At 40.8% G+C, this 14956-nt stretch overlaps 1 protein-coding gene across 3 annotated transcripts in view; it reads right to left on the bottom strand.

Moving 5' to 3' along the window:
- Nucleotides 1–8446: 8446 nt before the first annotated feature.
- TBC1D8B (TBC1 domain family member 8B) overlaps nt 8447–14956 on the bottom strand; it is an 80341-nt gene continuing 73831 nt past the window's right edge. For 2 of the 3 annotated variants that reach the window (XR_011998296.1, XR_011998297.1), the window contains 2 exons: nt 13445–13508; nt 8447–10170 (listed from right to left, as the gene is read on the bottom strand). Coding sequence is in view for 1 of the 3 variants with exons in the window: in XM_026014892.2 (XP_025870677.2) it covers nt 13498–13508 (11 nt within the window). In the remaining 2 variants the exon portion in view is untranslated. Of the gene's footprint in view, nt 13509–14956 lie in introns of all 3 variants that reach the window. The other variant, XM_026014892.2, reaches the window with a different exon arrangement.

Below are 14956 nucleotides of genomic sequence, written 5' to 3'. Positions count from 1 at the left end.
ACATCTGTGGGAGGGGAGGAAGAAAAAAAAAGTTTCCGTTCTGGCGGGGAGGGAAGTGAGTCAGAGGTTAGGAATAATTCCGGGCCAGGAAAAACTGAGGGATGCTGAAAGGCACAGAGTGGCCAAGCTTGGCACGTTTGCAGGGCCTCCAGCTGGGCAGCAGTGTGGTTCCCATAGAACCTGGGCTGCTTCCTGGGCCGCAGGGCTGGGGGCGGGTGGCCAGGGGCTGCTGAGGGACTGCTCCTGGTCCTACCCCTGAGCGCTGTGTGGCCTCTGAGCACAGTGGGCCCCTGCTGGGTGTCTGCTTAAGAGCCTGGAGGGAGGAACTACCTACCCATTCCCAAGGTGGTGGGCCAGGCACTGAGCTTGGCACTGTGCACGCTTTATCCCAGAGCAGGGCTCGCCAAATTCCAGCAGGATGGGTGGCGCCAAGCTCATATCTGTAGATAAGAAAGAGCTCTGAGAGGTTAAGTGACAGCCAGAAGGTGTGGACGTTCTCCATAGGGAGAGCTCGGACAGTGAAGCTACAGAGTCCTGGTTCCTGACTATTAGGCTCATCCTACCCTCTACTGATTCCCCCAGAGATGTCCTGAAAGGCCCTTAGGGGCGCGCAGCTCGCAGGCTCTTCTGTGCACTACCTGGAGGAGAAGCATGTAAACGGCCATGCCGTTTCTGTCCCCATCATTGGGGCCACCTGGGGCCTAGAGCCAAGTGTTGATAAAATGGGGGTTGAGGCGGAAACCCAAGAACAAGCTGGAGTCAGGCTGTGGGTTCTTCCCAAGGCCTTCCACCCGGGGAGAGAACAGCGAACTCCCAGAAGAGCCCGCCCCTCTCCCCCCCACAAGTGAACTGCTGTCTTGTAACAGCGGGAGATGCACTGCCCCCTAGTGGCCGAGCTCTAGACTGAGCCTGGATCCTTAGCACAAGGCAAGGGGTCAGGAGGCCCATCACCCAGAGGATTCTATGACCAGCCAGTTAGCACCTGCTGATTATGCGGAACAGGCTCTGGAGTCACACGAGAACTGGGTTCAGGTCTTGGTTCTCCTCCTTGCTGCCTAAGTGACCAGGGGCCAAATAGCACATTAATCTTTAAGCCTCAGTTTCTTCACCCATAAGATAAAGACAGTAATACTAGTTTCACAGGGTCAGTGTAAGAATTAAATGAGATAATACATGCAAAGGACTTAGAGAACCTGGCACATTATGAATGTGAGATACAATGATGTATATAGCATTGTTCTTTTTAAAAAAAAAAAAAGATTTATGTATTTAGAGAGAGAGAGGAAAAGAGAAGGTGGAGGGAGGGGCAGAGGGAGAGGGAGAATCTCAAGCAGACTCCTTGCTGACCATGCAGCCCAACATGGGGCTTGATCTCACAACCTGAGCCAAAATCAAGAGTCAGATGCTAGGCAGCCCCGGTGGCGCAGTGGTTTAGCGCCGCCTGCAGCCCAGGGGGTGATCCAGGCAACCTGGGATCCAGTCCCACGTTGGGCTCCCTGCATGGATCCTGCTTCTCCCTCTGCCTGTGCCTCTGCCTCTCTCTCTGTGTGTGTCTCTCATGAATAAATAAATAAATAAATAAATAAATAAATAAATAAATAAATAAGTAAGTAAGTCTTTAAAAAAGAAGAGTCAGATGCTTAACTGACTGTGCCACCCAGGTGCCCCAGCACTGTTCTTTTTTGGCACATCTTAGCAGTTTCATCTCTGACTCTTCTTGACTTCCCCTAACTTGCTCTATTAGGTCCTGGATGCCCCCACGTGTGCTGTCTTGCCCCAAGGCAGGCACTGTCAACACACTCATCTAAGGCTTGTGGGCAAGACCTGAGCTAAGCCATGTACTTTCCTCCATGTATACTTTTAAGAAGTTCTGACTGTACATCTTTGTACATCCTGTGAATGTTCATAAACATGCTTTACACAGGCTTTTTCTGTGTTTCTGAGCAGCTTTACATCCACAATTTCACCCGAATCTCGTAATATTCCCCATGATATATTTACATTTTTCTTCTAAATTCAATGAATTAACAAATAGTGTATTATTAGTTTCAGATGCAGAGTTTAGTGATTCCTCAGTTGCAAACAACACCCAGTGCTCATTCCATCACGTGCTCTCCTTAATGCCCATCACTCAGTCACCTCATCCCCTCACCCACCTCCCCTCCAGCAATCCTCAGCTTGTTTCCTAGAGTTAAGAGTCTCCTTCTTACATTGCTGGTGGGAATGCAAACTGGTGCAGCCACTCTGGAAAACAGTATGGAGCTTCCTCAGGAAGTTAAAAATAGAGCTACTCTATGACCCAGCAACTGTACTACTAGGCATTTACTCGAAGGATACAAACATAGTGATCTGAAGGGGCACCTGCACCCCAATGTTTAGAGCAGCAGTGTCCACAATAGCCAGACTATGGAGAGATCCTCAGTGTCCATCGACACATGAATGGATAAAGAAGATGTGAGATATATATAGTATATATATATATATATCAAGAAAACAATATCTTAGCATTTGTGATGACGTGGATAGAACTAAAGGGTATAATGCTGAAAGAAGTAAGTCAATCAGAGAAAGACAATTATCATATGATTTCAGTCATATGTGGAATTTAATAAACAAAGCAGAGGATCATAGTAGAAGGGAGGGAAAAATAAGACAAAACCAGAGAGGGAGATATATATATATATTCCCATTTTTTTCAGTGAAGAGATTGAAGATAGGAAGAGAAGTCACTTGTTCAACATTGCACAAGTCAGCACAGGATTTAAGATTGGACGCCCCCCACCCCCGCCAAAAAAAAAAGATTGGAACCCAGAATCTTCTGTTGAGTCTAGCACTTTACCACCAACCCTTGCAACCAACTGCCAAGGGCCCTGAGCTCTGACTAACCATGAAGCATCAATAACCCAGGATATGGCTTATTGTTTGGAGACCACATCATTGCACTTGACAACAAGTTTCTTGCTTCTACTGAGGCTAGGTTGTATCCCCAGTAACCTGTCAAACTATGACTCTTCTCCTAAAAGAAAGGGCAGCAAATTACCAGGACAGTTGGCCCAAGACTGACACATCTCCAACACATGCCAAGAATACAATTAAATGTTAGATTATGGGTTTGAGGAGAGGTGAGCATCGTCCCCTCAGCCAAGCTACATGCACTGCTGAAAAATTAACTTTTGCCCTGTGCTCACAGCCAGCTTGATTTAGCCACTTGTCTCCTGTTGGACATCATTGGGGCTCAATAGGGCAACTCTGTCCTTAGTACAAAGGCTGGGAAGTGTTGATGTGTGCCGTGAGCATGGGTGCTGATGGCAGTACCTTTTTGCAAGCTCTGAGGGAAGCAGTATGTTAATAGGTTTCTCCTGGTGTCGCTTGACATGATTCTGGGGGTAGAGGATGCAGGCTTGACTGTCAGTACCAGAGGCTGGCCTGCTCTCATTCTGACACATTGGCAACAGGAGCATAGCTGAGATAACAAATCATTGAGTGCAAGACCCCCTCCTTATCCTCTGTGTGACCCTGAAGCCCTGGGAAGCATGGTTCTGCTGAGAGGAGAACCTTGTTACTTACCCCTGGAGCACTGGATCTCTGCTATTACTTGCTCTTCACTCTCTCATCACTATGGCAACCCAGGAGAGGGAGCCAGCATTAAAATCCATTCCCCAATAGACCTATGTGCAACAGCAAGCATTCTCTCTCTCTCTTGCTCTCTCATGTTAGAGAAGGGGAGCATTTTTAACCCTCTCTTTATGCTTCAGCCTTGGTCCATGGTGGAGAGCAAATACTCTCACCCACAATTTGAGGTGCTTGATATACCTCTTTCTTAGAAGTTCCTGCGTAGGAGCTACTACTCTGATTGGTCTGAGATGAGTCATTAGGGCTCCATGTCACCAGTGAGCAAGGTCATCACCATGAAAAGTGATATACATCTATGTCTATATAGTCAGTTCCCACTGCTCCGGATTTTTAGGTCAGGCCAATTTGTTCAGAAGACCTTAGCTTCTCAGATTCAGAAAGGAGGGAGTAGCGTAAGCTGCATTTTCCAACTCATTTTTTTTTTTAAACCGGAGAACCCTGTAACAGAAGGAAAGAGAAGAGGAGTTGCCAGGCATATGCTGAATCCTCAAATCAAGCCTTTATTAATGAATGACCTTTTCCTGCTGTATTGCTAATTGTTCCTTGTGCTACATAGCATTCTTGAGATGAAAGCTTTGAGGAGAATGGTGAGTGGTAGGATTCAGGCATGAAAACTCCTCCTTGAACCCACAACACCTAGGAAGGTGTCCCAGGCCTACGTCTACACTGGGCAGAGAGGGTACACTTGTTAAATTTCCTAACCTTTCACTGATCTCTGATTACCTGGGGAGCAAATTCGATTGAAAATCAAATTTTGGGGGCACCTGGGTGGTTCCTTGGTTGAGCATCTGCCTTTTGACTTGGGTTGTGATCCCAGGGTCCTAATATCAAGTCTGGCATCAGGCTCCTCACAGGGAGCCTACTTCTTCTCCCTCTGCCTATGTCTCTGTGTCTCTCATGAATAAATAAAATCTTTTTAAAAAATAAATAAATAATTCAAATTTCATATTGAGCTTCTGGTTGTGTGGGGCTCTTCCGTGGGCACTCAGAAGTGACCTGATATGTAGCAAAAATTGTTAGTCTGGGAGCAGGGGCTTTGCCTTCAGCTAAGAGTGAAAATATGCTCTGCTCAAAACAGATCCATGCGAATGTACTTAATTATCATAACACTTCTGGAAAACTGCAGGGCAATTTCCACAGGTAAAAATGTTTAAAATAAAAATCCATTCTTTGTAAACTTATGAGATTTTATTCGTGGCTATGTAATATTTTCTGAGGTGGGGGCAGTTTTGTGGGAAGGAACGAGCACCAGAATCAGCAGACTTGACTCAGGTCCTGTCATTTATTATCTGAGATATCTTGGACAATTGACTTAGTTTCCTTATCTCTAAAATGGGGACAGTCATTACCCTATCAACATCACAGCTTTGTTGGTTTATGAGGTTTGAGTGAAAGTTTACATGATGAAATCACTCCAAAAGTTGTAAAATGCTATATACAGGTGTATCTTAATAAGCACCGTGAAAGGAACTTCAGTGTAATAGTCTGCCCTTCAAAATGCAGACATAAGCCCCAAAAATTTCTGGGAGAAAAACCCTTGGAGATCTGGCATAAAAGACATTCAGGAAAATTACTAGAGAAGCTAAAGCTCGTGGCTTCACTCGTAGATGTAGCTGAAATATTTCTGTTTTGCTTTCTGCTCAGCCTCTCACGGATATTCTGTTTCCTACTCAACCTGAGGAAGCTGTCAAAGATGCTCCGTATTGTACAAAAAGGTGAACACGGAAGCAGTAGCTTTGCTTGAATTGCTGGGAGTGGTGACTTTTGATAGTTACCATCAGTAATGGCTTACAGAATCTTTAGTTTATGCTATTTCTCCAAAGGTAGGCTGCCTGCACACTTGAGTAAAACGAACATAGGCCCCCTGAATGTACTTAGCATATCAGGAAAATGGATTTTTTTCCCTAGAAGCCACTTCATGGATTCATACTATTTCAATCCCACCCCTGCAAAAATACTGGAAATCAAGAGAAGATTCTCTAAAGAGGTGGAAAACCCTACACGTAAGCCATAAAAGAATTACCGCAGGCACAAGAACAACACCAAAATGGTAGGAGAAATTCCAACTGACCAAAACCTTTGCTGAAACTAAAAGTAAAATGAAGGCAGAGTCACGGGAATACAAAGGAAATTACTGAAAGTGAGAAATTTTCTTCTTTTAAAAAAGGGAAGGGTGGAGATACTAGTCTTTATGTACTGCATTACATAATATAGAATATATTATAATTATTAATATATACATACTACATATTAATATATGTAATATAATGTATTACATATATATAATGTATTATTTCTTCTGTGTACCTTTCCCCTCTTAGACATACACACACACACACACACACACACACACACACACACCCATAAACTGTTCCATGCAGTTAGTTGAAAGGAAAATCTCTTACTACTGAATAGAAGGTAAGAATTATAAATGCAGGTCTTCCTTGTTATCTATTTTTGTGACTGCAAGAATATTACATTGCAGCTGGGGACACCACAACTGAAAACATACAGAACGGGGTATGATTTAAAAGAAATAGGCAAAGGATTAAGGAATTGGCCATATTAAAAAATGTTTACAGGAACTAGTATCCAAAAGTGCAGGGGTGCCTGGGTAGCTCAGTCGGTTAAGCATCTGCCTTTGGCTCAGGTCATGATCCTGAGGTCCTAGGAGTGAACCCCTCATCAAGCTCCCTGCTCAGTGGGGAGCCTGCTTCTCTGTCTCCTCCCTGCTCCGTGGTCTCTCTCTCTCTCTCCCCCTCTCTCTCGCTATCTCCTTCACTATCTCTGTCTCTCTCTCTCTCTCTCTGTCTCTCTCTCTCTCTCTAACAAATACATAAATAAAATCTTTTTTTTTTTAAGTGCAAATCTGGGACGCCTGGGTGGCTCAATGGTTGAGCATCTGCCTTTGGCTCAGGGCGTGATTCTGGAGTCCCAGGATCGAGTCCCACATCAGGCTCCCTGCGAGGAGCCTGCTTCTCCCTCTGTCTCTGCCTCTCTGTGTCTCTCATGAATAAATCTCTCTGTGTCTCTCATGAATAAATAAAATCTTTAAAAAAAATAAATTAAGTGCAAATCTAGGGTTGTGTGAGGGGGGTAACCTCAGATGTGATTTTACTTCATGCTCTCTTCTTTCCAGATGCTCCTTTAAAAGCTTACACTGTTTTTAGACTGTTAAGTTAAGGGTTAAGGCAGTCATAACAAAGAAAAGAAAGATTAACTTCAAAAGAGCAACAATAAAACTGACAACTTAATTGAAACCATAGAAGCCAACAGACAATGTGATGATATTGTTGAACAGCTGGAAAAATTTTTAAAATGAAAAAGCACTATAAAACTTGATATCCAGCAAAAATATCTTGCGAAGGTAAAAGTGAACACACCCACACAAATATATCCAACTGATTCTTTACAAAATTGCCACAGCAATTCGATGAAGAAAGAGCCTTTTCAAAAAATGGTGCCAGAATAATTGAACATATAGAGGCAAAAAATGAACCTCATCCTGAATCCCCACCTTATACACAAATTAACTCAAAATGGATAACAAACAAATGTAAAACACAAAATTAGCAAACTTCTAGAGAAAACCGTAGAAGTAAATTTGGGGGATCTACAAGTAGTCAAATAATGCTTAATTTAAACCTGACACCAGAATCACCATAGTATAAAGAAAACATTGATAAATTGGACCTCATCAAAATCCTATGAATTACATAAAAAACAAGCTACATACTGGGAGAAAACATTTGTAAACCACATGGCTAACCAAAAACTTGTGTCTAGAATATAAAAAGAACTCTAAAAACTTGACAGTAAAAAAACCCAAACAATCCAATTAGAACATGGGCAAAAGACGTGAAGAGACATTTCAGTGGAGAGGATACACACATGGTAAAATAAGTATATTAAAAGATGTTCAACATCAGTACCTATATTAGCTGGCTAGAGCTTCCATAACAAAATACTACAAATTGACTTCAACAACAGAAATATATTTTCTTACAGTTCTGAAGGCTAGAAGTCCAAGATCAAAATGTTGGCATGGTTGGTTTCTTTTGAGGCCTCTCTCTTTGGCTTGTTGATGGCTGCAGCCTCTTTGCATAGATGTTTCTCTATGTACACGTGCCCCTGCGGTCTCCTTGTCTTCTTATAAAGATACCAGCCATATTGGATTAGGTTCCCACCCTAATAGCTTCATTTTAATTGATTCACTTCTTTAAGGACCTTATCTCCAAATACAGTTACGTTCTGAGGTATTAGGGGTTAGGCCTTCAACATACAATTTCGGGGGTGCCTGGGTGGCTCAGTGGTTGAGTGTCTGCCTTTGGCTCAGGTCATGATCTTGGGGTCCTGGGATCCAGTCCCTCATCAGGCTCCCCTCTGGGAGCCTACTTCTCCCTCTGCCTGTGTCTCTGCCTCTCTCTCTGTGTGTCTCTCATGAATAAATAAATAAAATCTTTAAATAAAATAAAAATAAAATAAAAACATACAAATTCGGTGGAGGGGGCTCGATTCAGGCCATAACATTAACCATCATGGAAATGCAAATTAAAACCACATTGAGATACCACTTCATGCCTATCAGACTGGCTAAAATAAAAAAGTTGTGACAATACAAATGCTAGAGAGGATGTTCAGGAGCTAGATCACTGATACGATGCCAACGAGAATGTAACATGGTACAGCCACTCTGAGAAATGAGAATGGCCATTTTTCACAAAACTAAGCATGTACATGCCATATGACCTAGCAACTGTGCTCTTGGTATTTATCCCAGATAAATGAAAATTTATGTTCACACACAAACTTGTACATGAATGTCCATAGCAGCTTTATTCATAATATTCCCCAAACTGGAAACAGACCACATGTACCTCAGTGGGTGAATGGTTAAACACTGGTGCACATCCATACCATGGACTACTATTCATGAATAAAAGGGAACCAACCGTTGATATACATAGCAGCCTGGAGGAATCTCCAGGGAATTGTGATGACCAAAAAAAGCCAATCCCCAGAGGTCACATACTGTATGGTTCCATTTATATGTTTGAAAGGATAAAATTTTAGAAAAGAAGACTGGATTAGTGGTTTCTAGGAGCTGGGATGGCAGCAGGGAAATGGATGTGGCTGTAAAAGGGTAGCACCAGAGTGCCTTGTGATATAAAACTGCTCTGTATTTGGGTGTGGTAGTGGTCCCAAGAATCTTTACAAGTGATTAATATTGCACAGAATGAAACACACACACACACACACAAATACAATTAAATGAGGAATCTCAATGAAGTCACTGTATTGAATCAATGTCAATTTCCTGATTGTGCTATTATACTGTATCTATGCAAGGTGTATGTACTAATGTACGCAAGTTGTTATCATTGGGGGAACTGGGTAACAGGCATATGGGATCTTTCTATATTATTTCTTACAACTGCAGGTGAATCTGAATGATCTCATAATAAAAAATTCAGAAAAAGAAAGTGAACTAAAGATATTTTCAGACAAAAACTGACAAAATCTGTCCCCAGCAGATTCATACTAAAATAAATATCAAATACAAGTAATCAAGACAGCAGCTTAGAGATGCAAGAAGTGATGAAGAACAATAAAAATAGTAAATCTGTTGGTAAATCTTAAGTAAACATTGTATACATCAACCATAATAATAATGTCATGTAAGGTCAACAATATATGGAGCTTTAAATTATGCAGCAGCCATAGCAAATAAGTCATGAAGAGGATAAATGAGGTTAAGGGGTTCATACAGGAAGCATGAACTAGAAATAACAAGGTTCATTTTACAATGACAACAGATTCAATTCAGTAGGAAAAGATAAAATTCTTAAATTTGGCTGTACACAATACCCTAGAGTCAACATTTTTTAAACAAAACTTGATAGAAATAGTAGTTGGTACATCTGTAGTCATAGGACGATTCTATCATACTTCTTTCTGTAAATGACAGAATAAGCAGACAAAATATATTGGTAAAGCTATAGAACTGTGCTGTTCCATACAGTAGCCACTGGTTGCATGTGACAATTGAGTACTGGAAATGTGGCTAGTTCAAGTTCAGATGTTCTGTAAGTGTGAGATACACACTGGATTCCAAAGATACAGTATGAAAGAAAAGGAATGGGCAGTGAGAAGTGGAGACATGTTAACCGGGGTAGGGGGTGAGGGGCAGGCATTAACCCCAGAGTCCTCTCCATGGCTGCCACTGGCTGGGCTCAGACCTGCAAAGTGGACCACAGGCCCCCTGCCCCAAAATCCATGATCTGATGGCAGCGGTGGTAGCCTCTTCAAGCTGGACTAGCCAGCACCAGGATCTCCAGGCTCAACTCTGCCTGTCCTCAGAGAAGCCTTCAGCAAGCTGCCAAGGATGCTGTCCAGTGCGGCAGGGTTCTAGGTGGATGCCAGCTCAGCCATCTCTTCAGGCTGTGAGCTCTATACCTGAGATGACTGCTTTGTCTCAACTGGACAAGGACCCATCTCATGAATTTTGGAGGATGGGCACAATTCAGCCCATAACAGCTAGTAAGAACATAAAAAGATGCTCAACATCATTAGGCATTAGGAAAATACAGATTAAAACCGCAATGTGATACCACTTCACACCCACTAGAGTGGCCACAATAAAAAAGATAAACAAGTGCTGGCAAGCATATGGAGAATTTGGATACCTCATACATTGCGGGTAGAAGTGTAAAATGGAGCAGCCACTTTGGAAAATAATTTGTCAGTTCATCAAAATACATATAGTGTTAGCACTATGACCCAACAATTTAACTTCTAGGTACATACTCAAGAGAATAGAAAGTGTATGACTGCACAGAACTTGTACCATGAGTGTTCATAGCAACATTACTGGTAATAGCCAAAGGGTGGAAATGATCCAAACCTACAATGACTGTTGAATAGATATACATATTGTCATATATCCATACAGCGGAACACTATGCAACAATGAAGAGGCATCAACTGCTGATAGTTGGCTAACACAGAATGAATCTCAAAAGCATTGCACGTGAAAGTAGCCAGATGCTAAAGGGCAAGTATTACATGATTCTATTTATATGAAATGGCCAGAAAAGACAAATTGATAGAGACAGTAGATTACTTCTTACCTGGGCTGACAGTGGGAATGAAGAGCAAGAAACCCTTTTTTTGGTGGTGATGAAAATATTCTAAAACTGGATTGTGATGATGCATATACAACTCTAAGATTACTAAAACTCATCAGATTGTGCATTTGAAATGAGCGAATTTTACAGTATGGAAGTTGTATTTCAATAAAGCAGTTTTTGAAAGTATATGAAAATGAATAAAATCTTACAAAACAAGAAAGGCTACATCTGTATGATTCCATTTATATGAAATTCTAGAAAAAGCAAAACTAAAACTATAGTGATAGAAAGCAGATCAGTGTTGCCAAGGGCCAGGGGTCAAGAGGGGATTGTTCAAAAGGCCTTGGGGAGTCTTTTTGAGCTGATGGAAATGTTCTATATTTGGATTGGAGTGGTGATTATAACGAGTATAAAGTTTCTTTAAAACTCCACAGACTGTTTAAAATCAGTAAATTTTATTGTATGTGATTTGCACCTCAATAAAGCTGATTTTAAAAATGCTTTAAAATCAGTGAAAGATTGTAACAGGCTCTTCACAAAAGATGCAAGAATGGCCCATAAGTACATTAAATGAGGCTGAACTCGATCAGTCATCAGTGAAATGCAAATTAAAACTACAATATGAAATACTACTACACACCCTCGAGAATGGGCAAAATTAAAAAAGAAAATTTAAGAATGCCAAGTGCTGACAAGAATGTGAAGCAATTGGAGCTCTCATATATTGCTGATGGGAATGCAAAATGATACAACCAATCTGGAAAACAGTTTGGAAGTTCCTTATGAGGTTAAAAAATATATATCCTGTCATTCCCATTCCTGGGTATTTAACCTAGAAAATGAAAACATGATTCCAAAAAGACTCGTACCCAATGTTCCTAGCAACATTATTCATAAGAGCTAAAAGCTGGATGCAACTCAAATGACAATGAACAGGTGAATGGATATTTGAATTGTGGAATATAAACAAAAAAAATTGTGGAATAGTCATAACTAATGGAATACTAAAAAGAATTAACTTCTAATAGGCAACAGCATAGATGAATCTTATAAACATTATGCTGAGCAAGAAATGGCAGACATAAAAGAGATCTTACAGTGTGATTCAATTTCCATGAAACTCTAGTAAAGATAAGTTTAATATATGGCAGAAAGCAGATCAAGGGTTTCTTGGTTGTGAGGGTAGGGGAGGTTGTTAGGAACCTGGTTGGGGAACAAGGAGACTTTTTAGGGTGGCAAAAATGTTCTATACCTTGAGTGTGGTGTGGGTGTATAAATTTGTCAAGCTCATCAAAATACACACTTTGAGTGAGTGCATTAATGTGTATGTAAATTATACCTCAATAGAACTTATTTTAAGAAATGATCAGGGAAATGCCAATTTATTTTTTAATTTTTAAAAATTTTTAAAAGATTATTCATGAGAGACACACAGAGAGAGGCAGAGTCATAAGCAGAGGGAGAAGCAGGCTCCCTGCAGGGAGCCCAATGAGGGACTCAATCCCAGGACCCCGGGATCACAACTGGCCCAAAGGCAGACGCTCACCCACTGAGTCACCCAGGTGCCCGGGAAATGCCAATTTAAACCACAATGAATTTGAAGTCATGCATTATGGACTTACCAGAATGGCTAAGATGAAAAAAGGAGACCATCTAAGCATTGATGAGGACACACAACTACCAGAATTCTTTTGTTACTGATTGGAGTGTTAATTGGCACAGCCACGTGAAACACCACTTGGCATCTATCAAAGCTGAACATGTATGTGCCCTATTGACCCAGTAATTCCACTCCTAGATATGTAAAAGATACATCCCAAAGAAATATATCTATATGGGCATCAGAAGACAAATGAAAGAACGTTTGAAAACACAGTGAGAGGGTGACAGAACATGAGAGACTCCTAACTCTGGGAAATGAACAAGGGGTAGTGGAAGGGGAGGTGAGCAGGGGGAATGGGGTGACTGGGTGGCAGGCACTGAGGGGGGCACTTGACGGGATGAGCACTGGGTGTTATATTATATATTGACAAATCGAACTCCAATAAAAAATATACAAAAATAAAATAAATAAAACCCTTTCTTTTCTACAGCTCAAAGGAGCTCCTTTCTATTTGCTAAATGGGATACTGCCCAATTCATGACTTGTTCAATAAAGCCAATTTGATCTTCAGAAAAAGAAAAAGAAAAGAAACCACATTATTCATAATATTCCAAAGTTGGAAACAACCCAGATGTCTATGAATGGTAGAATGCATAAAAAATTTATAATATTTCTATAGTGAAATATCACACCACAATAAAAGGAAATGAACTGTCTGTATACTATATGAATGAATTTCACAAATGTAATGTTGAGTGAAAGAAGCCAATGATATGATTCCATTTATATAAATTTTTATAGGAGAAACTAATCTGCGGTCTTAGAAGTCAGGATCATGTTTTTTCTCTGGGGAGGAGAGAAAGAGATAATGAATGAGAGGCGGCAGGAGGGAGGCTCCTGGGGTGCTGGCAATATTCCATATTATGCCCTGAGTGGTGGTTGTATGGGTGTGTTCACTTGGTGATAATTCATTTAAATGTATGCTTATGTTATATTTTAATAAAATAATGTATTCAAAAATTCAAAACACAAGGTAAACAAGGAAAAAGGATATTTCTCCAAGCTGTATTCCATCTACCTGGTTGCCTTCCTCAGAGAAAATCACCAAAAGGTGCATCTTAATGTGCCTTTTTAGATACATCCTGTGCAATACAAAAAATAAAAATAAAAAAGCTTTTTTCTTTTGAAAATTTGTAATTTAAATGATCATACTGTGAAATGACTTTTTCATTTGGTGTACAGTTCTCTGAGTTTTAACACAGGTATAGACTCATGTACCCACTTTTAAAATCAGAATACAGTTTCATCAATCCCCCCAAATTCCCTTTATAATCACGCCCTCCCTTGCCACTAGCCCCTGGCAGCCACTATCTACTCCCCATCAATATAGTTTTGTCTTTTCAAGAATATTTGCTTTGTTTTTATTGTTTAGAAATTGAATATGTTTGAAGAAAAAGAAAAATATGTTTCAGACCCATATTACATCTTTGTTTCTTTACAAATTGGTAATCAGACAAGAGCCAGTATTTAGAATTCATCCATTTTCATATTGTTGATTCAGGTCTTGGCTTAGGAGAGGAACAATTAGTCTGGGCATCCGAAAATTACTAAACAGGAAGAAGAGAGCCACAGCTAATAGCATTTTTCAATTTTAATGATGTGAGGAGATTCCTCCAGGAGTGGTAAGCAAGGAAGTGAATAAGTCTCACTAGTTAAAGGGAGATGCTTAGGATACCATTAATCAGTCACCAGGGAATAGGTAGCAACTCTTAATAAATTACTGAAAGAATGACACAAAAAAGCAAAGTCCCTGAGGTGGGGATGAATGAAATATTTCTCATGTCTTATATAAAATATGACTGGTCCTTGGCTCTTTCTCCTTTTCTTACCTCTTTTGAAAATGTGAGGACATAAGCTACTCTTCCTAAGATACAAGATTAACAAATTAGAACAATAACAATTAATGAAATAAATAACAAATAATGAAATGGAAAAAAAGCTACCTTATTCATTGGAATTTCAGGGGAGCCTGAAGAAAGTGTACATAGGACTGGTGGGCTTCACCATACATACAAGAGAAATAGCCCAGAGCAGAGCGAATGTCCTATGTTTCTCAAAGTGCTTCAGATGGCAGGGAGAGTCCTATGTGGAGAGTGTGGACTTGTGGAAGGTTATGAACTTGAGGGATCAGCTTGAAGTGAAAGTGAGGAAAAAGATGGAGGACCAGTGAGATGGCAGATGGCTATGTGCTCCTTGATATAGCCTTTCTCTCCTATAACCTCACAAGTTTTGGGGGGAAATGCATAAATCATATGTGCTTAAGTATAATGTGATTTCTTTTTTAAAAATTTTTTTTTTATTTATGATAGTCACAGAGAGAGAGAGAGAGGCAGAGACACAGGTGGAGGGAGAAGCAGGCTCCATGCACCGGGAGCCTGATGTGGGATTTGATCCCGGGTCTCCAGGATCGTGCCCTGGGCCAAAGGCAGGCGCCAAACCGCTACGCCACCCAGGGATCCCCTATAATGTGATTTCTTTTAGAAGATGGTGAGACGGTTGCAGTCTTGGGCCAGGTTCTGATTAGAGGCTT

This window comes from Vulpes vulpes, chromosome X (genome assembly GCF_048418805.1).
Source record: "Vulpes vulpes isolate BD-2025 chromosome X, VulVul3, whole genome shotgun sequence".
NCBI lineage: Eukaryota > Metazoa > Chordata > Mammalia > Carnivora > Canidae > Vulpes > Vulpes vulpes.
The sequence above is the reverse complement of the archived record's forward strand: the minus strand, read 5'-3'. Positions and strand labels throughout refer to the sequence as shown.